This window comes from Convolutriloba macropyga, chromosome 6, assembly GCF_964194025.1.
Source record: "Convolutriloba macropyga chromosome 6, txConMacr16.3, whole genome shotgun sequence".
In the NCBI taxonomy this organism is placed as follows: Eukaryota; Metazoa; Xenacoelomorpha; order Acoela; family Convolutidae; genus Convolutriloba; species Convolutriloba macropyga.
This window is the reverse complement of record NC_134473.1, coordinates 50,068,562-50,093,953: the sequence shown is the minus strand read 5'-3', so window position 1 is coordinate 50,093,953 and position 25,392 is coordinate 50,068,562. Positions and strand designations below refer to the sequence as shown.

The 25,392-nt window shown below is 36.4% G+C and overlaps 3 protein-coding genes across 3 annotated transcripts in view; all 3 read right to left on the bottom strand.

The window, feature by feature from the left end:
* Positions 1-25,392, bottom strand: part of LOC142341737 (S phase cyclin A-associated protein in the endoplasmic reticulum-like) — a 636,081-nt gene that overhangs the window by 376,571 nt on the left and 234,118 nt on the right. The gene's annotated exons all lie outside the window — the stretch shown is intronic.
* Positions 10,667-17,988, bottom strand: LOC142341020 (uncharacterized). The gene is made up of 2 exons (XM_075391839.1): positions 17,343-17,988; positions 10,667-11,246 (listed from the first exon to the last, which is right to left on the bottom strand). The coding sequence occupies exons 1-2, from the start codon at positions 17,481-17,483 to the stop codon at positions 10,746-10,748; spliced, it is 642 nt and encodes a 213-aa protein (XP_075247954.1). The 5' UTR covers positions 17,484-17,988; the 3' UTR covers positions 10,667-10,745.
* Positions 23,132-24,079, bottom strand: LOC142341336 (uncharacterized). The gene has a single exon (XM_075392263.1). It carries the CDS (start codon positions 24,077-24,079, stop codon positions 23,132-23,134), a length of 948 nt encoding a protein of 315 aa, XP_075248378.1.

Sequence of the window (25,392 nt, the reverse complement as noted above, 5' to 3'; positions counted from 1 at the left end):
CAATTTAATTTGAAAGCATCAGTAAACTCTATTATATACCAACTACGTATATGCCGCCAAAAGACTATAAATATATCACCATTTGAAGCACACTTTGGAAGAAAAGCGAATACTCAATTAGGTAATATGTCAACTGATACTGACCCTAGCAGTCTCACATATAAACGAGTTTTGAATAAGTGTTCAGATATGGAGACAGTCCGTTGGGAAGAGCTGATTTAGGAGGAAAATTGGAACGTGGAGGCCAGAAGTGACATCGAGTTGGAACTAATTAGAGACAAACTATGCAAAGATGCGGTCAGACGGAGCAAGGCAGATCCTGACAGGGAATCTCGAGTAATTCCCCACCCAGATGTTGGTATGGCAGTTCCACGAACAGAGATTTCTCTTAAAGTAAAACTGGCAAAGAAGAAACCAAGGAGCAAGAGGTCAAAGAGAAGTCTCGATGGCCTCAACGAGGTTCTGACGCCTGAATCTTCTGTAATCAAGACAGAAGCTTTTACATCTATAATCAGAGAACCGGGGAAGAGAAGTTACAATTCGCAACTCTGATTTGGCAAAAGTTGAGACAAAGGCAGAACGCCTAACAGACCTACAAATCTACGCCAACAGGAGGCCGAAAGTATCGTCAGGGAAGATAACTGAGGACTTAATCAACCAGCATTTGAGAGAGGCGATGAAAAAATTGGAGGGCAATAAGAAAATGAAACATAAAATGATCGCAGATGATGTTAGTGCCGTTTCATTTATCCACTCAAACGTGATAAGAGTGTTGCGTGTACGAATGCCTGTAAAACCAAAGAGAACTTTAGTACTCGCACCGTCACAGGCACCATCTGAAAACGTAACTGTACTCGGATCCCCAAAGGAGCTTCCACTTACTATTGTAATTGCAGAGCCACCATCAAGACCAAAGAGGAAAGCAGCAACAAAGGCAACAAAGGCTTTCCAGCCAATACCGAAATTAAAAAGATCCTCCCCATCAATTACAGAATCTGACGAGTCTTTAGCTTCAATTCAAACATGCCCACCGACAACATCTTCGTCTTCTGCACCTTCTGGACAAATACGACGACAATTAATCAAACAAACGCAAATACAAAACAAGTCAATTGTCTCAAGAATTCAAAAGACTGCAGCCAAAAGTCAAAATGTAGAGTCTGACTATACAGTAGGACCGTGTTCTCCAGTATAGAGCTACCCGACTCAATACTACATTTCACCAAATTACGAGGAACCAGAAATGTCTATGACAGTTGTTGAAGCGGAAAGGTTATACGAAAGTGATTTTGTTTAAAACTTTAATAAACATTACAGCACTATTCTTAGTAACCGGCAAATATGATATTAATTTCATGATAAACTAATTCGTCATTTATTTGGTCGATGGGGAAATGTGATATAGTATGATTTAGTATGGATGGGGCTATCATTTTGGGAGTACTAAATCCTCCTACTTTTAGTTAATTTTAATTTAGTTCAAATTCATTAACTTTTAGTTCCATTTTAGTCATTTCCTGTTTGAAGATCAAATCTTCATTATTTCATGCTTGTTCAATTTGTTTACGTATTTTACTGAAATCATTGTCTGTTCATGTCTCCTAGTAATTCGGTTTGCCGCAGTTTGTAAATCTTAGTAATGATCAAATTGTTGATCACATTCAGTTAATTTTAGTTATATCTTTCTTCTCAATTCTGAATTCAAATTTAGTTTCATCTCTTTTAATCCGAAATTCGTACTGCGAATCGCTTAAGTATACAATCCTACTGAAAGTCCAATTTCGCTAAGCGAAAAACTTGTTTAAAAAAGAAAGCTAAATTCGCGTTGCCAAGTTCCCATAAATTTAGCACTCAGAAAATTGAATCTTCTGAATACAAAACTAATAGCGAATTCGCTCCGCGAAATAGCCAATTAATTCTGAAGAACAAATCTCTAAATTTGGAACCGCTGACTTCATTCTGAAAACAGTAACGAAATCTGTATGATAACTATCAAACAACAATTCCCAGCTAATGCAAGCAACATAAACGAACAATTCCCAAATTAGCAAATAATACACCCTAAAAAAAGAATCCACCGAAGATACAAAATATTTTCGGAGAATTTCAAAAACTCGTACTCTAAACCTACTAAGAGCAAGCACACTAAACCTACTAAGAGCAAGCGGCTTGAAATAAACTGAAAGAAAATTGAGAACGGTAGTGCTGTTTTCTAAATTCTATCAAAAGCTTTTGATTTGATTGATAATAGTATTTTACTCGACAAATTAATCCAGCGTGGTAAATTTTTAGATAGCCTGTTGCCAAATCCTATTATCATAAGCGTTGAGGTGAACTATACACCACACAACAAAAGATTAACTGTAAGTTGGCCAAAAAAAGCGTTATTGGTCAAGCTATTATTCTACAGAACCCAATCAGACGCAACATAAATTTTTCCAAATTAACAAAAGAGTTAAATTATTCTTAAAAAATATTTGAATTAAATTCAGAGGGATCCAAAAATTGTAATACATGGTCAGATTGCTTGGAAGGACAGTCTACTTGCACAAAAAGAACGAAATAATTTTACTTATTAATATTACTTTACTTTTATTTGTATATCAGTAAGCATTTAAGCATTTGTTTTTGTAAATATCCTAGTAAGAAGTGAAATACTCAATGCAAATTTCACTGCATTTATGCATTTTTTTGTAAGTATCACCTTTTCCATATCACTATTATTTAATATCGTTTTTGGAAAAATTCGTGTTTTAAATGATCGTTCTTTTAATGATGCCTAGTGTCGTACTTAATCTATTTAGCGTAGTGATTTGCGGTGCAAGTATGCGGAAAGATTTTTAATTGTCGATTCACGGTGCGAGATCCAAATTCAATTTTCTTGCGTTTACTCGCGGAGCGGGATTTCAAAAGAAGATTTGCACAACTGATTTGAATTGCAGAATATCAAGAGAATGAAATTGGAAAACATAAAACACTCAAGAGCAACGTGAATGCGTGATCAGACATGTCTGATCACGGAGCGGGAAACTAAGCAGACAGTCGACGAAAGATCTTAAGATACGAATTGAACAAATTATTGAAGGTTAAAATAAATGAACTAAATTTAGGACATCGTATAAGATTTACTGCATCAATGAAATTAAAGAAATAAATATACTTCAGGTATCACATACCCTTTGCATCAAGAAAAATTGTAGGATACAATTTTCAAAATATAAATAATAACAATATTTACAAATTAATAGAAGGTCCCCGGTTAAATAGATAATATCAATATATGTACTGGTTATCATAGCTAAAAATACGGTAATTATTAAAATAAGGAGTGTTTTGTAGTTTCAGACAAGTTTATATATTCCACTCTTCATTATCTGAGTTTTGTTCTTCCGCCTCCAGTACCGTCGTCGATCGTACCAGCGTTGGGGTGTCCATGTAGAGTAGAGGTGTATTTCGCGGTGCGGGTGGTGATACTTGGCCAATACAAGGAGATACGTTTATTGCCTCTGGTTGGTTTTCAGCGATTTGTTGCACTGACTCTACGATAGTGTCTGGTGGTGCATAATTTTCCACATCTCCCGCTCGGCGGGGTCGCTTTGGTAGAGGCAGGAGGTCCGATTTTGTTGGGGAAGTTTCGAATCCATAATAGGATGGACTTCGACGAGTGCGATCTGAAGTTCGCGTATTTGGAGGTGCAGGAGCCGGAGCAGTAGATGTCGATGCGTGTTGTTCGCTAAGTGAAGTTGTTGTTTCCTGATTTCGCATCGCGGAAAAGTTTGGTTTTTTCGGGATTCGTCCCTGCATCGCGCGTGATATATTGGATTTCGTAGACGAAACCCCGCTGCCCGGTTCTCTCCTTCGGTGTTTCATTTTTTTATCACCCTTTTGTTTTCGGGTGAATTCCTTTATATGGCTGTGAATTAGCTCCTCCACAGTTTTCTCGCCGGATCTAGGTCCTCTGCAATCGGCATAAGCCTTCAGTGGTGTTTGCCTCTCCAACTGCGTACCAAATTTCGCAATGTCGCTATTGCGAACTGTTACCACTAGTTTTCCGGGTTCCTTTATGGTGGAGGTTGTGGGGCTTACTTTAAGTATTTGGGATCCCGGAACAAGGACCTCATATAAGCCTTCCAGATTCTTTTTCGAGCATCTCTTGCCATGCACTTTTCTCGCGATGTTCAGTTCTACCGCGCGCTCCTTCGGGGGGATAGGGCGAATCGCCTTTGTCTTCAAAAATCGTGGCTCTCCATCTGTACTTGCTCGCTCTCTGGATTTCGCTTCCGTGTTCGCTCGAGTCCTACCAATCTCAACTTCGATATCACTGCAATATCCGTTGACCCACTTTTTGTCAGGCAGTATCTCCTCTGGCATCACTGTGTCCTCGTGAATTGCCGTACAAGATTTGCACTCAGTGGCCTTGACGATTGACTCACGATGCATGTAACGCCATCAGCTATGTATAGCCATACAGATCATGCCCCAGGTGCCCGGGTGGCTTAAATGGATGTCATCAATGAGCGCTTCGCGTGGCACGCTCGGAATAGCCACTCGTTCGTCTATGCAAACGCACCCGGAACGCACGTGGAGATCTCTCCAATATGATTGGATATAGGGATTGATTGCTTTTAAACGGCTTTCGTTGTTGGTCAAAAAACAATCTCTGACCTCTTTTAATACCGCGTCTTTACTGGTGAGCGAAGCTATTAGGGACTTGTTAAATATTTTCGACACTATATACTCGAAGGTGGGTACACGCGGGCTCGGGGATAATGGGGTGCTGGCATTTGATGAATGGGTTGGGGAGGTTGGGTAGTATTATGCGGCGGACTTGCTTCGCGGGGTGTACTTGAGTTCTGTGTTGTATGGTTTGCCGTGCGAGAGTTGTTTGACAAATTGGATCGCGTGCTTGCGGGGCGAGTTGTTGTTCCACTTGTGGATTGTTGATCCGCTTTGAGAAATGAAGACTGAGTTACAGCAAGTCCAAGTTGGTCGAACAAATCACGACCTATTAAGGACTTTAAACCGTCGGCTACGACTGTGACGTTGGCTGTATCGCATGCCCAGCCTTTGCTTGTGACAGGAACTTGGATTTTCCCCTCTACTTGTATGGGTTCATTCGAAAAATTCCGTAGTTGGGGTGGTGTTGATTCATGAATCCAAAAAGCACGGGGGCTGCTTTGTACCACTTGTAACGCGAGTGAATGATTAAGTATACTGCATGCACTCCCGGAGTCCACGAGTAGAGTTGTATTGACATTGCCGATCTTGAGGGGCATATTGAGTGGTTCGACTTTTTCTACCGCCGTTTCAATCATTGCGACCGTGTTATCCTCCTCTCCACTGCTGTAGTCTGATTCATAAAGTTTTGCTGGTTGAACGAAATTTACAGAGTCGTCTGGGTGTGGCTCTTCGTCTATCACACAAACCATCTTTTTCTTAGAATCTTGTGACTTTGTGTTTGTGTTCTTCAGTTATTTACGACACACCTTTGCAAAGTGGTTTAGTAACCCGCAATTATTGCACGTTTTCCCTTTAGCAATGCATCTTTCACGATGATTTGGGAGCCAAACTCCGCCACAATTGGAACAATAGAGTGTTGATCGATTATTTTGCTTTGAGACATTGTTATTGTTCTGCCAATACGGTTTTCGTGAATTATTATTGATCTGAACGGCGTTAACATTTGCCGGAACAACGATTATATTATGTTGCTGTATCTGATGTTGATTCCGCATCCCGAGTTCCATATTAATTGCGAGTTCTAACGCCTGTCGCGGTTCGACCGTTTGTTTTAAGAGTTCTCTTTGGATTTCAGGGTCAATCAGATTGGTGATGAAAACATCTCGAATTAAGGTCTCCTCTTTGTTTTCAAAATCGCAGTTTTCCGCCAGTTATTTTAGTTTACCGTAGAAATGTTCAACTTTTTCTCCTCTAAGCTGTTTTGTAATTAAAAAGATATGTCGGTCAAACGTTATGTTACGTGGGCGGATGAATGCTTCCTCCACGATCTTCCAAAAGTTAACAGTAGATAGGGTGTCAATCATGATGTGCGGGTTCTTACAGTTAAGGATGCGACGTCCCTCTATCCCGATGCTCAGATAGAGAAGGGAGACTGTTTTGCGGTCTGCCAACGACCACGGTTTGTCGCCACACATGATGCCCACCTCAATTAAACGTTGACATTTGTTTTGCCAGTTCATCTTTTGCTGCGCGTTGCGCGCGTTCCTTTCCCTCTCTGATTGTGCAGATGCACCCACTATTGTCTCTTCGTAAATTGGCTCTAGAGGTAGCTCTACCATTTCTGGTTTTGGACCGAGTAGCGTGTCCAAAATGATGTTTTCTTTGGCCAAGAGTGCTAGTTTGTACTGTACCCTCCACTTCTCCCAGCGAAGGGGCGGATCCGGTGTTGGTTTGTCACAGAAAGGGTCAATTCCAAGGGGTGTTCTTTTGTTTGCTGACTGCGCCATGTCGTACTTAATCTATTTAGCGTAGTGATTTGCGGTGCAAGTATGCGGAAAGATTATTAATTGTCGATTCGCGGTGCGAGATCCAAATTCAATTTTCTTGCGTTTACTCGCGGAGCGGGATTTCAAAAGACGATTTGCACAACTGATTTGAATTGCAGAATATCAAGAGAATGAAATTGGAAAACATAAAACACTCAAGAGCAACGTGAATGCGTGATCAGATGTGTCTGATCACGGAGCGGGAAACTAAGCAGACAGTTGACGAAAGATCATAAGATACGAATTGAACAAATTATTGAAGGTTAAAATAAATGAACTAAATTTAGGACATCGTATAAGATTTACTGCATCAATGAAATTAAAGAAATAAATATACTTCAGGTATCACACCTAGTGAGCGAGGTAAGCTATGTCTTTAACCATTGCAGTTTTGATGCATAGCCATCACAGTACTGATTCAGAAACATCATAGTACTGAATGCAGAGACGTCATAGTACTGAATCATAGAGACATCATTATTGATGAACAATAGCAATCGCAGTACTGATTCATAGACATCACAGTATTGATCAATAGCCATCATAATATTGATGAATAGCCATTACAGTACTGATTCATTGATATCGCAGTATTAATGAGAAGCCAACAAAAAACCGCGTGGTGTAATATCTCAATGTTTACACTGACATAGAAAAATGTGATGTATTCAGAATATGACTATGCCACAAAAGAGCATTGAAATATCATTGTTCTGTAATGATTTACTTACTGTATGCGGATTGAGAGCGCTGAAGTACCGGTAGTTTGTGTTCGAACAGAATTGTGCAACCTTTCAACTTGAAAACATTAAGAATGTTCACCCGGATGTATATCCTTAGATAAAAATACAAATGAGTCGTCCGCGTTCTACAAAACGGGTTGGCCACTAAATATATATATATATATATATATATATATATATATATATATATATATATATATATATATATATATATATATATATATAAGCTCAGCCTATTTCTCATTGATTGTTTTCTTCCTTCTCCAAAAATGTAGAACTTTCTGTACTTAATTTAAATATGGGAAAATTAAAATCAATTCTTCCTCTAATAGGGCCGTTCATATGAACAGAAGATTCAAAAAAATTGATGAATTTGTTAAGAAAAGCCTATATTACAATTAAGAGCATCAAATGAACAACTGTAAACTCCTTAGTTAGACATCTCCTGACAAAAAATACTAGTTGATCGCAACTTCTCATCTGTTCCAATCTGGAACAAATCAATTTGCCAGTAGGGACTTACTTCGAACTTGCAGCACGAACAATCGTATTCAATGATGCAATATCATCCTGATGGCCAGCCTGAGTTTGTAGTTCTGTTATTGGTTTCAAGTCTCCCCGCTCATTGGGTGAGACGACGAAACAATTAATTTATTAGTTGTTTTAATTGCTTCCAATAATTGAATGTTCACAAATGTCGACTCAATTCAATTCTCCTCCTATAAGAAGAATTTCGGCCAAAGAAATTATGGATGTCAAGGTGCTCAAGCAAGAATTATGATTGCAGTTCTTCGTGTCGGTTACGGAAGTTGACTGGGCCACTAACAGACCACTAGAAACAAAATCTCTAGTGCGAGCAAAAACAACAAATGTTCTCCTCAGCGTCCTCTTGAAGGTTTTTGAGAGACGCTTGAGCACTTCCGTAGCTTTTCACAAGAAAAATACCCCTTTCAGAAAAATTGCCTTCATGTGTGTCATACTTCAGCTCTTGTGATCCTTCAATATCGTGACCCCAGCCTTTTAAGCCGCATTTGCAAATGACTTGGGTTGTGCACTCTCTGCCGAAAGAAAGGAAGTTTTGCATGCTCTACAAAACTGTTTCCAATTAAGAGAAGGCAATAAGGAGGGAAAAGTAACAAATGTGCAATTAACGGCTGTGCAAAATTTTTATCTGTCGTGTTTTAATCAATTTTTATCCTTCTTTTGACAACAAACAGCTGTTAGTTTCTAAGTTTCTACCACCAACAATAAGGGGTTTCCTCTGAATACTCATTGACAACTAAATATGTTCAAACTTAGTTTGAAATTACTGATAAGAGAATTAAAGCAACCTCTCTAACTTTTTTTGAAAGATTCATTATATTTCAATTCCTGCATATTTGTACCTCTGAACCTTGTATCAATCCAAAATTTTTATTTAGCCATCCCTGATTGACTGATGACAAATTGGAGAAAATTCCAATAGAGTAAACGTTCGAAAAAGGCTTTGAACGTTTCGAAAATAATTTGAGTTTTTCCTTATATTATAATTTAGCTTACATATTACCGTCTTGAAAAAATACTTGTTTTAAATAGAATAAAGATTAAAAAACAAGGATGATAGCCAAAAATTTTACATACGTTCTCTAATGATTAACATTGGGGGAACTGAAAAATTTCTCGTATTTTTTTTCTATCTGTACTCAAAACTATCCCTCATCAATGATTCTCATTTCAGTAAGAAATTATACCGTGAAAAATTATTTGAAACAGTATCTTAAACTTAATTTGGTTCAACAGTTTAAAATTCAAGTGTGGCCAGCTCATAATTCTAAGACATTGCTGCATTAACGTTTTAGAAAATTCGAACACTTTAACATTTTTTGGAAAATTTTTATATGGGTTTGTGCAAGTTGGCCCTGATGTCTTACAAACAATTACCTTTATTGATTAGCAGGCTCTTCTTGACTTTGAAAGCAAATAGAGCACCTTAAGCTGACATGAGATAAGCATTGAATTCGTCCAAAGAGAGAAGTGACTCATTTGTGGTCGAAAGTGGATCACAAAATTCTGCTTAAAGCTTAGTGCCAAAAATGAATAAAAGAACTATAAGTGTTACGTCATGAGAAACTATGAAACAGGAAATTAATGTCATACAAAACGAAACAAAACAGTACTGTACACTCCTATTACAGATTGGCAGCTATAAAAATAGCAAATACCCCGGGGATTGCTCTCAAATTATTACTGCAACATTAATTTATTGAAGCCTTCCTCAGTTGGGGAGGGTGGGGGGGGGGGGTGTAATTATATTTTCAAAGGGGGGCTTCAAACGGCCTCATTAGAGTTTATTATATACCACTAGAACTAATAAAAAAAATCAAAGTGAAAAATGACACCAATTTGGGCCCGTTTTTTTGTTGGACTTCCAGAAGTAAACACAAAACATGCAGAAATTCAAAGGCGTAAAAACTACTTGTAAAGTCAAAACGGTCAAGCTAAATTCTGCATAAAAAAGACCAACACTTTTAAAAAAAATTGCTTCACAATTTGTTGGAGAGCAATTAGAAATATTTCAGTTATCTGAAGCAAATAATCGTAAGAATTTGCAACAGTTTAAAACTATCCTTTTGAACATTAACCACAGTGCAGGAACAAGAAAAAAATAGAAGGAAAAGTGCAAAAACTTTTCCTTTCTTATATTTTTTAAGATGATTCTAAGTTACAAGTGAGGTTTTCTAAATTTATTTCCTGATCTTTAATATTCCTGATCCAAATTCAATATTTTTGTATCCATTCGAAATCTGATATATCGAATGACTGCGTTTTCTTCCAATTATGTTCTTAGTAGCTAAGCGTATTTGAAAATGGGAGACATAACGTAAACTTTATGACATCTCCAAACCTGAATTTCCTCAACAATCTAAAAGACTGAAAATGTCTGATTCACAATCGAATCAGCTTTTCTATAGCTTTGCATCTATTCATTTTTTTATCTCTCCGGAAAAGACATCAGTCGGCCAAAATTTGCTTTATCAAAAACAAGTAGGGGTGGTATAAATTTCATCGAGGGTTGCGACCGCATTTGAACAATAAAGTGTGCTTATCAGCACCCATAAACAGGGCAGTATAATTTATATCATATCTCAGTCCTGAATTTTGACGATGGCACTGTAAAATAAAAAGTGAAATTTTATTAATTTTGATTTCTCTGGTTGCAACAAAAGTAAGCGTCATGTGTTACTAAATTTTTACAGAGGGATCACTTTTGATGACTTAAAAAATCTCTCCGTTTATTTAGTTACGAAACAATTATTGCAAAATTAAAACTCAAGTCTTTCCGTCTTTCCCATTATTACCCCCCCCCCCCCGCGCGCGAAAACATACCCTCCACCCCCCCCCCCATATTATACTATACTTCTGTAAGGGTGAGGGGACTATACATTATATGGCCACTAAGCTGGGGGTACGGGGATATAATGGGGAAAATTCCAGTTTTCTTATGAATCATTGCCAATTATACATCATTTGTCTTCAACTTGTCAGCAGTCTCAACAGTCGCCGACTCTTCGCCTTTCATCAGGTCGAACAAAGATTTTCGATGCATTTCCAACACAAATAGCAAGCCGGCTGTACTTGGCACCAAACACATAGCACACACAAAAAGAGACTTGTTCCCGTTTTCTTGAAAAATAAGAAAAATAAAGAATATCAACATTAAAATATTTGTTATTTGAACTGACATGACGTCATGAGAGCTGGATTCAATCACGTGCATCTCCTTCGTTTCATTTTGAGTTTTATCGTGTAGTTCGTTTGTATCGTCTTCTGTGGACTTCGAAATTGAAATATTTTGAATAAAAGTCTTCGATGTCAGCACAAAGTACCATAAAAAGAACATGAATAATATGAAAGACAGTTCTTGGTTCTCATTCCAAATGTTGTATTTTGGACGTACTACCACAGCAAACTGAATCAATATCGCCGCAAACAGTAGTTGGTACACAATTAGGATACTCTAAAACAAAATGGAAACGACGGATAAACTATTTTCTTTCAAAAACGAATTGTGTTATTTGGAGTAGCCGAACGCTATTAAGAATTCTTGGATGTATGTCCCGCCCCCTTCCACCCCAGTATTTTGATGATCCCCTTCATGATCCCAGCTTATGCATTGCGTTTGTGCGTGTTTGTTTATATATAATTTTTGCAACGACTATATGTTTTTAACTGATTCTCTTCTACGCATTCGCTGATTGCAAATCAAACAATTTTTTTTCTGCTTGTGAAATTTTTTTGGCTTGAGAAACAAACAATTCTTTATTGCAAATAGCGCTGATTAGATTTTAAAAATTATAACAGTGTGTCAGATTAATATTATCAGTGCACATGACAATACGACGGACGTCTGCACAGTAGGAATGACTTTAATTGGTTTTAAGAACACTAGCTGACTGTTTTTCGTAAGTCGCCCTTGTAGCCCTTCAAACCGATATTTGCTTAAAGCAGTCCATAAGAGCAGCAAAGAGACTCGTTAATGTGCGTTCGCACATGTTGTTCCGACTCGAGCTCATCTACATTTTTGACTTACTTGTCAACCAAATGAAGAGATAATCAAAAATAGATGTTTGAGTTTAAAGAAATCGTTAAACACCCAAACTATTAATTGAATTAGATAACACCATGCTACATCAGAGCGCTACCATTAATAAAACTACGAAAAGAAGAGCAAACAACAAAACAGGCAAAACGCAAAACATTTCTTAGAGCAAAAACTCAATGCCTACATTTAACAGCACCTAGTAACAACGTCAAATTACAATTGAAAAAAACCCTAACCACCAATATACTTTCTCTTAACTATAAAGCAGATGGGACTTTTATTTCACGGCACTCGGTAACAAGGCGACAGAAAGAACAAAAAATGAGGCGAAACTCAAAATCATTATGTTTTAAAACAAATAACTTCAAACGTATTAAAAACCAGTAGCTTTTAACAAAAAAATTCCAGATAATCTTACCAAAACGTCATCAGGATACAAATAGAGACTATATTTGGTTAGACTAAGCCATTGAAACGGACTAAATGTGCAGAATAACTTGAAAAAATACGTTTAATTTGCGAAAGGACAAAATAATTAGGTATTTGTAATCATGAGCTATGATCTATATATTATGCTTCTTTATTTCAATTTTTAGATATACAAATCTGGTAAAATTATGCCAAAAAGTTAAATAATTTCACTTGGACCTCATTTGAAATTCATTGGGATAGGTTATTACACGAATTTACTCAAACGAGACAAAAAGAAACATAAATATTGACCACTCACAAAATATTTATGAAAACGCATACTTTCTAACAGAAAAAAAACAGTTACGAAATATTATCATTAAAAACGCTAACGTTTGTTTTACAAGAAAACGGATGGGACCTCTCATTGATTAAATAAGGTTCACAAAAAGAAGAAAAAAAATTGAGAACTCTAAAAAAAATTTAAAAAATAGTATCAGAAACTTTAGCTCAGAAACTACTATCAGAAAATTACAAGATCTTTAGCTATACACTGACTGAATTCAATCTTCAATTAAAAGCTTATGAGAACTCTCAGCACTTTCAAAAATACCGCTGCATAAAAAGTAAAAAACAGGCAAAAACAGCAAATCCCAAAAAAATCAGAGAGAAATGTCGAAGCCATTTAAAATTGAACATTTCAGTAAAATTTTTTTTCATATAATTTTTTAATAGCGAGGGAGTTGTTTTTTTGTGACAAAATGATTCAAAAAACATCAAATAGCAACAAATCTAATAAAACCACAAAATTTTTTAGAAAACCCGAAATTTCGAAGCCGCTAAATTCAGTGGCTTTCAACGGAATTCAAGAATTACGCTAAGTTCTGCCTCGATGGGATGTCAATGATATCTGTCAATCCTCTGTTATCAATAAATAATGCCAGTAAGTCGTATGAACTCTTGGCTTTGAAGTTAGAAAACCAATGGTTAGAAGATAAAACCGCTATCCAATTCAATTTTGGTTGCAGTAGAAACAAAAGTGGACCTATTCTTATTGAGACTGGCTGACAATCACACAGAAATAAGTTTAGGATCGGTTAATGTTAAAAAAATATTTTGAAAAATTGTGTCTGAAGTCTTAACAGCCATTAGCTGTCCACTCAAAGCGTTGGATGGGATTTAGTTAACGCCCATAGGTGGGGTTATTTCAACTTTTGTCATCGCGACTGCCGTGGGACTACAGAAACATTTATTTAAATTGTCAGAAAACAAAATTTCATTAAAAATTACGAAAATTCAGAGTCGAAGCCATAAAAAACTTGAGCCATTCCTTCAAAATGAATTATTTGTTCATTGGGCATCACTTGTCTGTAAATGAGGTTTGTTGTTAACGGAACCTCGATATGAAAAGTGACTAGTCTATAATTGCCTTAAAAAGACAAAAATATTTGAAAATTGTTCTAAAAGGCAGCTCTCAGTTAGAATTCGAGTTTTTTTAATAGTAAACATTCCTTTGAAACATAACTAGCTTTTTTTATTACCTTTCGTATATCAGGAACACAAAATTGATTCCTTTTGAAGGGTAAAATGTAATTTTGAATCAATAATTTGATAGAAAAAATCTTAAATTGAACGAAAATTCCTAAAGTGAACAAAATCATACCAAATATCACGTGTTGACAAAAAATTTTAAACCTCGATAACTCCTCGATAAATAAACGAAATTTTTTAAAAAATCTTTTTAATTTCGACCTCTAAGCTCGACCAGCTTTTTAATGATACCACTCACATTTCTCTACGATGAATATATCGATCGGCCAAAATTGACTGAACAAAAAACCATTTGAGTATATAGTCCCCCCCTAGTGGGGTCGGAGCAATAAGGAAGAACGAACCCATTCTCTCTTTGCACATATAAACTACGGAATTCACTTTACCATTCAAAATGTACCTTTGCCATCGAATAGCACTGCGCATAAGGTGTGTAGCATTGTGCCTGTTACTAAAATACAAGTTAGTCATTTGTTCTTCACCTACGATAACGAAAATGAAGCAGCTAATTGCTGATGAAGAAAAGGTTTTGTTTTCCCTTGCGTCGTTTGAGGCAAAGACCATTATGTTAGAAAGAGCAGTAAAATAGGCAGAGAGTCCAATTTTGTAGAATTTGAAGGGTTTCAAGGTCTACTTAGTGGTCAGATAATTCCACATAGTTGTCTTCGAGTTGTATAATTTCTTTTAGTACGAGCAAAGAAAAAGTTTCATTATGAAAGCAAAATTTATTTGAGTGAAATAGAATCCTATAAATACATTGAAATCATTTCGGCTCTCCATAACATTTAGCTATACATTATGTAATGAAGAAAAGGTTCAGCCAGTGACAGAAGGTTTGCCAGATTATTCTTTTAAGCCAAGTGCTTTTCCTAAACATACCCGGCAGATTGCCGGAAAATAGCCGCCGTTGATTCCCATAACTCTATTGGGATTGAAAGAAAAGAAAATATCAACAAAAATTGATTTTTGTATAAAAACATTTTTAAGTGCGATTTATTTTAATACCATTTCGTAATTGAACATACTCCTGTCTCTCAGTGAGAGGCTACAGGGTCCAGTATCAATACCAATAAGCATTATAGATAGTAACTAAAACATATGAGAACAAAGTTCAAGTACCAGGCATCTAAAAATGAGCTTTATGGGTTTATCACGTTTCTATTTCTGACTTCGATTTTTTTATACTGAATCTCCTCATTTTGAATTGCTTTGCTGAGCAGCTGCTGTTTCAAAGGACTTTGAGCAGAAGAGTGAAACTAGCCTAAAGTCAAAAAGATTTCATGCAAAATTTCGAAAAAGCGGCAAAATGGGTAGTGCGAAAAATAAGTTCGACGAAATAAAAAAACATAGCAGGACAAGTCCTGACGTAAAAGTCAAAGAACTTTCACTGACTAAACAGAAAACTAGACCAAGAACGGACTATGAATGAATTGAAAAAACCATTTAGAAAACAATCCGATCCAAAAAATCGAAAAAACTGTAAAAATCAAAGTGGAATTGCCGCATGTGAACAAAAAACCAATAGCGAGAAAGCGAATTTTTGTTCAAACACCGATTTCTCACTCTACTTTAAAATAGGAGCGAAAAAATTTCACGCCACTAAAACACTCGTTTTTTCGCTCCACTTCTTGTTTTGGCGTGACCAAAATCACTACTCCAATTTGACTTCAAAAATCATTAAAATGTATGAACAGATCTTAAAAAAAACATAGCCGGAAAAATTCCGGAAACAACTCGAAGGAGAAAATTGCCCATACTTATGACTAAACAACTACAACAACTATTGTGAACCCTGAACCTCCACATATGCCATAAAAAATTTGAGGAAGATAGAAACGGCATTCAAAAACCAAAAACAAATTGAAAAAAAAAACTAGAAAAACCTAATGATTTTTTTAATAGTACAAGGAAATATAAAGCCGAATAAAATTCCTTTGCAATTATAGCAATGAAAAACTTCCAAAACAATGGGCAAGTCATAATAGGCTAGGAAAATTTTCCAAGATAAAAAAACAAAACCTGCAAAGAAATAAGAAAAATGGTTTAAAATTTCTCAATTTTACTGTCAATTTTGCTGAGAGAAAAATGATTTATACCAAAAAAACTTTAATCAATTGGTATCTGAATATTCTGTAAATAACAAACTTCTATTCAAACCCAACTTAAAGCATTAAAACAAAAAAACAGGCGAAAAATCTTTAAAATTTAACTGATCAAAAACGTCCAAACTAGCATTAAACTCAAATTAACTACTTGAAACCTTCAATTCCTATCAAAACAAGCCTCAAACTAATACAATATTATAATCAAAACTCATAACCATCAAAAGTTGCAAAAAACTGCTTTTAAAAGCCGCACGTGAACAAAAAACTTTCGCTCGCTTAGAGAAAATTTGGTCACACATCAATTTCTCGCTCTCTCAAAAATACCGGTATGAACAAAACCCACTCTTTTCGCGCTCTTCATTTTTGTTTGCGCTCTTTTGTTCAACACCAAAATCACTCCAAATTATTTCACGCGTTTCATTTCCCGCTTCAAAAATCACTCCATTAAAATTGATTTAAAAAAAGGACTTCTCCAATACTCCTCTTCGAGTCGTAAAAAAGACAGCGCCCCAATACAATTCAAATTCTTCGAACTGTAAAAAAAATAGGAGCGCTATAGTAGCCGGCTGAGAAGATGAGGGCGGCTATTAAAAAGGCAGTTATAGACTCTTTTGAACCCCTTCCTGTATGCAAATAAATATCTTTCAAAAAAGAAAATAATTTGTCCATCCACTTCTTTGACGACGCAAGAAACTCACGTAGCAATAGTACTCTCAATAAATGCCCACTATTTTATCATGGGTTTTGGGGCGATCATAGCCAAAAAAATTAAACATCAGCCCAATGTTGTGATAACTGAAATACTTTTAACAACAGTAGTTATATCATCATCTGCCTTAAATTGCTTAGCCAGGATTGATGCATTGTAAAATGGTCAACAACTGCATCAAATGGGCATCAAATGCACTCTTGATCAAATTTCTGCACCTAATGATGTCGTGAATTGATTTGTCTCATCACGAGCTTCATACGCTCTAAATGCAGTACTTTTTAATTGATGCTCAACTGATGCAGTTCTCTGTAACGCGTTTCATCTGGTGGAAAAGATTTTGTACATCTGTGCTTGACCTCAATAAGATCATATGAAAATGATTTCGAGACTCTTCATATTAAATCCTTTTTACTTAGGAAATTCATGAACTACCTTTGCGTCAATATCCTCCCCAGATTGTTCCAATTCACGGAAACGGTAAAACCGGGTTAAAACGGGGGTGGGTTTGGCTATAATAAGGGAAAGACCCCAAAAGGGTTTTGCATATCACCTCGATTTCACCCCCCCCCCCCAACCCACCGTCGAAGGTAACGAGATGAGATCTTCATCTAAAATTACTGCACGTGAAAATAGGGTTGCAAATAATATGCACCTGCACACATTAAGTGGGTGGGGGGTGGGGACGGAAAGCATCTAATTAATTATACAATAAAAAGGGGGTGTAGTACTTACTTGCAGTATAACAGCGGATGTTGTATTGCGAAATTTGTGAGTGAAATTGTATAACAGACCAATTATAACTGCAGTGAGCATCGCAATCAAAGATATATCGTTCATCAGATTCAAAAAACTAGACAGAATCAGATCTTCCATAACTATAAACTCAGATCAAACTGATTTTTCGCTGTTAGCTCAACTTTATAGGTTATAACCGGTATCAGTGCGTGTGGTATTCAAATTCAATTTGAGAATTTAAGATTAGCAAAACGCGCGATTTAACACGTTTTTGTTTTGAAGTTTTCAGAGTTTAATAATGATATTACTTAGCGCCCAGCAAAAGCTTACTACTAAAGATGCGCACGCGCAAAAGTGAAGCACGACAACAAACATTCAGTAAAAGTCATTATGACATGTCGAGCAGTAAATGAAGTACACACCATGTGGTAATTTTGAAAGTATAATAATTTTTGTGATAGTTTTTGTATGATTTTGAGAATTCGGCTAAATAACTATAATCACAATGCGCAAAATAATTAGAGTTGTAATCAACTTATTTTTTTTTCTATTTGCGATGATCTTATATTATGAAAAAGAGAATGTTTAAGTTTGGAATGAAGCTACAAATTTTGTAATCCCAGAGAGTAAGGAAAAATTTTCAGAAGGGAGTACATTCGAATCAAACAAACATCGATCAAAATCTGATTGCCACAGGGAAAATGCAATAAATTTTTAATCTGAGATTTCTTTAGAATTAATATTTTATATAAAAGCCAAATTATGAATTGATAATTTTCAAATAATGCCAAAAACATGAAGTACTGAACGGAATTTTAACATGACCAGTAGTATAGAGAAAAGCTGGTTTTGGAATGACGGATTAAAAATGCGGCTTTAAATATTTAATACAACGGACAACAACATGCAGCTATAAAGTAAACAAAACCAGGAAACCGTTGGAATTTCAATAAAACATACTCGAGAGTATTTTAGGCATACACAATCTGAGAGGATTGAAACGCAAACTAAGCACAGATTATCGAAGTATGGAAAGTAACTGATTTTATTGTGACATTTCAATCAATAAAAACAAATAAAAAGAATTTTTTTACGAAAACTAAACTTTAATCCACCATTTACAGAACTGATCCTCGACACAATGGTAAAACTGCACTATCGTTGACAGATAATATTGACACTTTCGTGGTGTAAATGTTAATTGTAATATCAAACGTAATCAGTGAAAAGATTACATGTTTCTACACTCATTGACAAAAGTAAACGCACAAATCTCAATATTTACATGGTAAACTGCTTGTTTTAGAAGCTAATTTTTGTCAAAATAACTTTGGCCGTATCTTTTTTATTTTTACATCAATTGACTCTTAATCATCAGAAATTTATTAGATCTGTTTTTGATAACATGGCATACTTACTTAAACAGAAAATCCGGATAGAAATTGGCCAGTTTTCCGTTAGTAACATTTTATTGAGTCCCACGTGAAATTTTCTCACTTGTTCGTTAAGTCGCTGAGTTCGCAATGCGAAATCTTACTTAAAATTATCAAGGCATGAGCTTGCTAAACAGATTTTACGTGGGACTCAACGTACTGTTAGCAACTAAAAGCCTGCCCAATTCTATCCAGATTTTCTGTCTAAGTAAGCTTGTCGTTTTACCGAAAAATAGATGTAGTAAACTTCATAAATGATTATGCCTCGCTTGATTAAAAAAAAGTTATGCTGACTAACAAATAATTTTTACAACAGGCAGTTTACAATGTAAAATTGTTTTTTTTAGTTTACTTTTGTCAACGAGTGTTGTCAAGAAGAGGATACCACGTTCAATCAGCAATTTTTCAGACCTCATTTTTGATGTTAAAAAAGTCAACTAAAAACTTAATCTTTGTCGCTAATATTGAAAATTAATCCAGCAAAAAGTCATTATTTAAAACTTTTTTACGGGTCCCAATTTTTTCACAATTTCACGTTTCATATCACTCGATCTAAATGAATTTTGCTGTCACTTTCTACGCTGTCTCGAATTAATCAAGCTCACAAAATGGTGCACTCGATAACAAAAGTAAATTCACAAAAAACAATTTTATATATTAAACTGCATGCCTTGAGAGTCAGTTTTAGTCAACATAAAATCAGCTGTTCCTTTCAGTTTTTAAACCAATCGACGCATAACTATCATAAATATAACTGAATAAACAGACAATCTTGTTTATAGAGGCAATTCACATGCAGTTTTCCATAAAAAGCTGTATTTTGAGTCCCAAGTGAAGTCTCTTCGACTTGCGCATTGAATTCTCAAAGCAAAATCGTGTCTAAAACTATGGAAGGATGAGCAAACTGAACAGATTTCACGTGGTTCTCAAAATACAGCTACTTATGGTAAACTGACTTCGTATGGTATTCCTCTGTAAGTGAGCTTGTCAGTATATACAGAATTATATCAATTAAACTTCAACTTTTGAGATAAAAAAATGAGAGCAATCAGAATCATGTTGAATAAAACTGGCTCATAAAATATGCAGTTTGTCAACGAGTTAATAAAATGAGCTATCAAATCAGCTAACTCAATGGAAAAATTCCTTGGTAGCTTTAAGGCGTGTTTCAAGGAAAATGTTATCGGAAGACCAATTTTTTAAGAGAGAAAGAGCTATTATTTTCTAAGAAAAAAAGATTGTCAATAAGGGTACTTAAAAATATGAAACAGTCAAAAAAAGCAATTCTATTAAAGAGGATTTTGTTAAGTTGAGGGAAGATCATTAAGGGAAGATCATAAGGGAAGATCGCCATAAGGGAAGATCATTAAACAGTTGGGGGAAGCGCCGTTGCTGCAATTTTTTTAGTTAATTTTGCCAAATCCATTCAATATAAAGAAGTAATTTTAAAGTTTGCTCATTTTCTTAAACTATAAAGAGTGGCACAACGGAGCTTACTGACACACTCTGGAATCATTTTGCTACTACAATAGAAAAGGGGACAAATATTGTATGGATTGAGTGATTTCTCAATTGTTCGATTGATTCGCGTCAGGAGTGTTAAAAAATCGTCGTAAATTTATTCCATATTCAAGCAAGAACTATTCGTATCTGCAAGCCAACAGTCGAGAAAGCTATGCTGATGTAAATTCTGCTCCGAGAGAAACTATTATTGAAGTTGAAACGTCAAAAACTCCAGAAAAAGAGTTGTTTAAAAATTGGATGCGAATTTTGGTTTCAGTTGAAAAGCGAGCTGGATAAGGTATAGCAAACAAAGAAAATGGGATTTGAATATAAAAAATGAATTTAACCCTAAAATTACGTTGTTGAAGAAAATATTCTTTGGAAAATTGTACAATTGCAATGCTACTATTAACTTTAATTCAGTTCTGGGATCTTTTCTGTTTGTGCCCCCAAAGCTGAGTGGGTGTATAATATTTGCACCCACAGACACAAGTGCCAAATTTTTTATAATGTTTTTCTATGTACTGACACGTCATCTGTACCTCAGGGTGTGCTGCGTAGCTTAGTGGGGGGCACAAACGGAAAATCTCTCGAGACTCTGTTTAAATTCTGAAAAGCAAAATTGTGGTCTAAATAAATTATAGAGTGCAGTTATGGAAAAACTTTGGCAAATCGAGGCCAGCCGAGGGCGCAAGAGATCTCCGCTTTAAACTCCAATTGACTTAGGCTTCCCAGAAAAATACTCTAACATACTTGCTTCACAGAAATGGTTGCGGGGAGCCAGCAACCGTTTTGCATAAAAATTGGAAAAAATGTCAATACATTTTTTTTTGTTTTCGATTCTTGATGTTTTAGATACCGAATTTTGTGGTAATAAAAAACACTAAAAAGCCGTTCCTCAGCTCTAAACCCAAGGATTCTTCTCACAAGAAGGCATTGCGCATGTGTCGTTCAACTTTCAAAATGATGTCAACAGTCAAAAAAAGCAATTCTATTAAAGAGGATTTTGTTAAGTTGAGGGAAGATCATTAAGGGAAGATCATAAGGGAAGATCGCCATAAGGGAAGATCATTAAACAATTGGGGGAAGCGCCGTTGCTGCAATTTTTTTAGTTAATTTTGCCAAATCCATTCAATATAAAGAAGTAATTTTAAAGTTTGCTCATTTTCTTAAACTATAAAGAGTGGCACAACGGAGCTTACTGACACACTCTGGAATCATTTTGCTACTACAATAGAATAGGGGACAAATATTGTATGGATTGAGTGATTTCTCAAATGTTCGATTGATTCGCGTCAGGAGTGTTAAAAAATCGTCGTAAATTTATTCCATATTCAAGCAAAAACTATTCGTATCTGCGAGCCAACAGTCGAGAAAGCTATGCTGATGTAAATTCTGCTCCGAGAGAAACTATTATCGAAGTTGAAACGTCAAAAACTCCAGAAAAAGAGTTGTTTAAAAATTGGATGCGAATTTTGGTTTCAGTTGAAAAGCGAGCTGGATAGCGTATAGCAAACAAAGAAAATGGGATTTGAATATAAAAAATGAATTTAACCCTAAAATTAAGTTGGTGAAGAAAATATTCTTTGGAAAATTGTACAATTGCAATGCTACTATTAACTTTAATTCAGTTCTGGGATCTTTTCTGTTTGTGCCCCCAAAGCTGAGTGGGTGTATATTATTTGCACCCACAGACACAAGTGCCAAATTTTTTATAATGTTTTTCTATGTACTGACACGTCATCTGTACCTCAGGGTGTGCTGCGTAGCTTAGTGGGGGGCACAAACGGAAAATCTCTCGAGACTCTGTTTAAATTCTTAACAGCAAAATTGGGGTCTAAATAAATTATAGAGTGCAGTTATGGAAAAACTTTGGCAATTCGAGGTCAGCCGAGGGCGCAAGAGACCTCCGCTTTAAACTCCAATTGACTTAGGCTTCCCAGAAAAATACTCTAACATAATTGCTTCACAGAAATGGTTGCGGGGAGCCAGCAACCGTTTTGCATAAAAATTGGGACAAGTGTCAATACATTTTTTTTTGTTTTCGATTCTTGATGTTTTAGATACCGAATTTTGTGGTAATAAAAAACATTAAAAAGCCGTTCCTCAGCTCTAAACCCAAGGATTCTTCTCAGAAGAAGTCATTGCGCATGTGTCGTTCAACTTTCAAAATGATGAGCGTGGTATAAAGCGTGGTATACATGATGACCAAAATAATGAGCGAACTTTCGTGAAAAAACTCCATAAAAGCCAAAAGGGAAGATCATTAAACAATTGGGGGAAGCGCCGTTGCAGCAATTTTTTTAGTTAATTTTGCCAAATCCATTCAGCATTGAAGTTTATACCAGAACAACTGATACAACTTTCATATTGGGCTATTCCAAGTACGAATAATCTGTTAAAAGCAAAACCGAAGGAGGTAGCTGCCTGTTTCCTCTGTGGTTGTATGTCAAAATGAATTAACAAACTATCATAATCTGATACCTAAAGCATTGAAATTTGGGAATCAGTAAATTTAAAAATAGTGTATTGAAACATATATTCTGGACTTTTGGTTGCTCATATTTGGTTGCGACTTCTTGTCAGATGTTTTTGGGAATGAGTAACTCTCAGGTTTTTGGCGGTAGTTTTAATCATCAGCAAATGTCATGCTTTTCTTGAGTTCCCAAGGTCATTGGGAACATGCTCCAAGAAAGAGGGCAGGGGTTGGAGATCATCTTGATTGTCGTTTGATCCGATATCCTTGAACCTATATAATTGGAATGAAAATACTGTAAGGGCAATAACATCAAAGGGGGTGGATGTAGCTCATGTTGCCTAAGACCGAAGCGAAAAATTTGAATTAAAAAACTACGAGGAAAAAACCCGTGCAAGGCCGGCGACAGGACGCACGAACGAGCCGTAAGCCGTTTTTACTTTGGCAACTCGTACTTCACCGTCTCGTCCAGGGGATGTTTCCACAACTCTTCCAAGGGGCCAGATTCCTCTCGGCGTCAAGTCCTTGAGTACCCACACAACATCTCCTAAATTCAGAGGAGGCTGGTTGTTGTCTGTCCATTTACGTCTCTTGAGTAATGTCGGCAGGTACTCCTTAATCAAACGCCGCCACACGTGATTCACCAACTGCTGCACGTGCTTCCAGTTCTTGAAACTAGCTGGCTGTTGGTCTCCAAAGTTTCCGGGTGGCAAGGAACTGTAGGGGCGTTGAATGAGGAAATGGTTAGGAGTGAGTGGTTCTTCGTTTTCAGGCTGATCAGCAACGTTTGTCAGGTGTCTGGAATTCAGGATTGCTTCGACTTCTACCATTATTGTCTCAAAGATGTCGATGGAGAGACGCATAGATCCTAGAAAGATTAAGAGTGTCCTTTTGGCGCTCTGAATCAATCGCTTCCTCACGCCACCGAAATGAGGGCCGTATGGTGGGTTAAATTTCCATGTGGTTTTGACTGCAGCTAGGGCTTTATAAATCTTGTCTTTGTCTAAAGCCTTAACCGACTTCTTCAGCTCTTCGGAGGCGCCAACAAATATTTTTACCTTATCGCTGTACAATAAAATAGGCTGGCATCTTCGGCAGGTGAATCGTCGATATGCATTGAGGAAGGTGTCTGTATTTAAATCTGGACATGTTTCTAAATGGACTGCTCGCGTAACGAGGCATTTAAAAGTAAGTTCATAAAGTTTCTCGATTTTGCCTTGTTTGTCCTCAATATAAAACGGCCCAAAAAAGTCCAGTCCTCTGTTGGCAAACGGAAATTTGGTTTCTTCTGTGGGGAAGCGGAAAGCGGTAAGTGGGGCCATTATTGGTTGTATATTTTGAGTGTCAAAACGGCGACACAGAAAACATCGGTATTTTATTGAAAGTAGTGTTTTTCGAAGTCCAATGACGTAGTAGCGTTGTTGTACGAATGCTTTGACCGGTTCTGTTGCTTGATGAGCACAAATTCTGTGCGCATGTTCAATGTATAGTCTCGCAATCTTTTCCTTTGCGTCCAAGATTATTGGACATTTTTCGATCTCCAATTCTGTTGGAGCAAATAGGAGACGGTCACTAGATCGTAGGAGTCCAATTTGGTCAATTATTGGAATTAAGTTTCTCAATTTGCTCTTGGCGTCTAATTTTTGTGTTCTGTTTAATGCGTTGATTGTTGAGGAAAAATCATTGTTTTGAGACAACTTCAGCAGAAAATTTTGAGATAAACAAACATCATCTTTTGTGTATTGGCTTTTGTCGGAACGATTCTTCTTAGCTCTGTAAATTAAATTGATGACAGTTGCGTGGGTTAAAAGTAGCTTATTCCATGTTGAAAAGCGGTTTGGGTCTAGAACAGGTTTGATTGTTGTTTTTGTATTTCTGGTTACGGCGCCTACGGTTGAAATCTTTTTCAAATCTTTCCAAGAACTTTCAGTGTTTTGCAAAAATTGTGGTGCTGTAAGCCATTTCGGGGGGATTTCTGATGGCTCAAGGCCACGCGTTCCATGGTCGGCTGGATTAAAATTAGTTGGGACATGATTCCACTCATCAGTTTTAGTTGTTTTCTTAATTTCTTCGAGTCGATTTGAGACGAAAACGTTTTGTTTCTTAGTTGAACTGATCCAATCTAAGACAACACGACTATCAGTCCACAAGTAGACTTTTTCAAATTTTAATGTCATTTCGGTTTCTATCAATGTGCGGAGGCGTGTACCTAAAACGGCTGCTTCCAGTTCTAATTTTGGCACACTAATTTGTTTTATTGGTGCAACTTTGCATTTTCCAAGCAGAAAAGATGTTTGAAAGATTTCGTCCTGTTTTTGGGTGCGAATGTAAGCAACTGCTGACAATGCAACGGTTGAGGCGTCAACAAAGACATGGAGCTGGTGATTGTTTTCCTGATTCGTTGAGGAGTTCAACCATCTGGGGATTTCGATATCAGGCATTGCAAAGTAACTATCAATTCCTTTTTGTAGGTTGGAATGAAGTTCTACGGGAAGTGGTTCATCCCATTTCTTGCCTAGCTTCCAGACTTGTTGTAAAAGCATTTTGATTCTAATTGTGAGCGGGGACAAAATTCCTAGGGGATCGAAAATTGTTGATACTAAGCTGAACATTTTCCTTTGTGTATACTCACTTG

Bases quoted from the DNA above. Each gene is read 5' to 3' on its own strand.
- LOC142341020 (XM_075391839.1), bottom strand. From the start codon at position 17,483: ATGGAAGATCTGATTCTGTCTAGTTTTTTGAATCTGATGAACGATATA. The intron at 11,247-17,342 runs GTAAGTACTACA...ATTTTGTTTTAG, and splicing joins CATCCGCTGTTATACTGCAA to AGTATCCTAATTGTGTACCA.
- LOC142341336 (XM_075392263.1), bottom strand. From the start codon at position 24,079: ATGGCCCCACTTACCGCTTTCCGCTTCCCCACAGAAGAAACCAAATTT.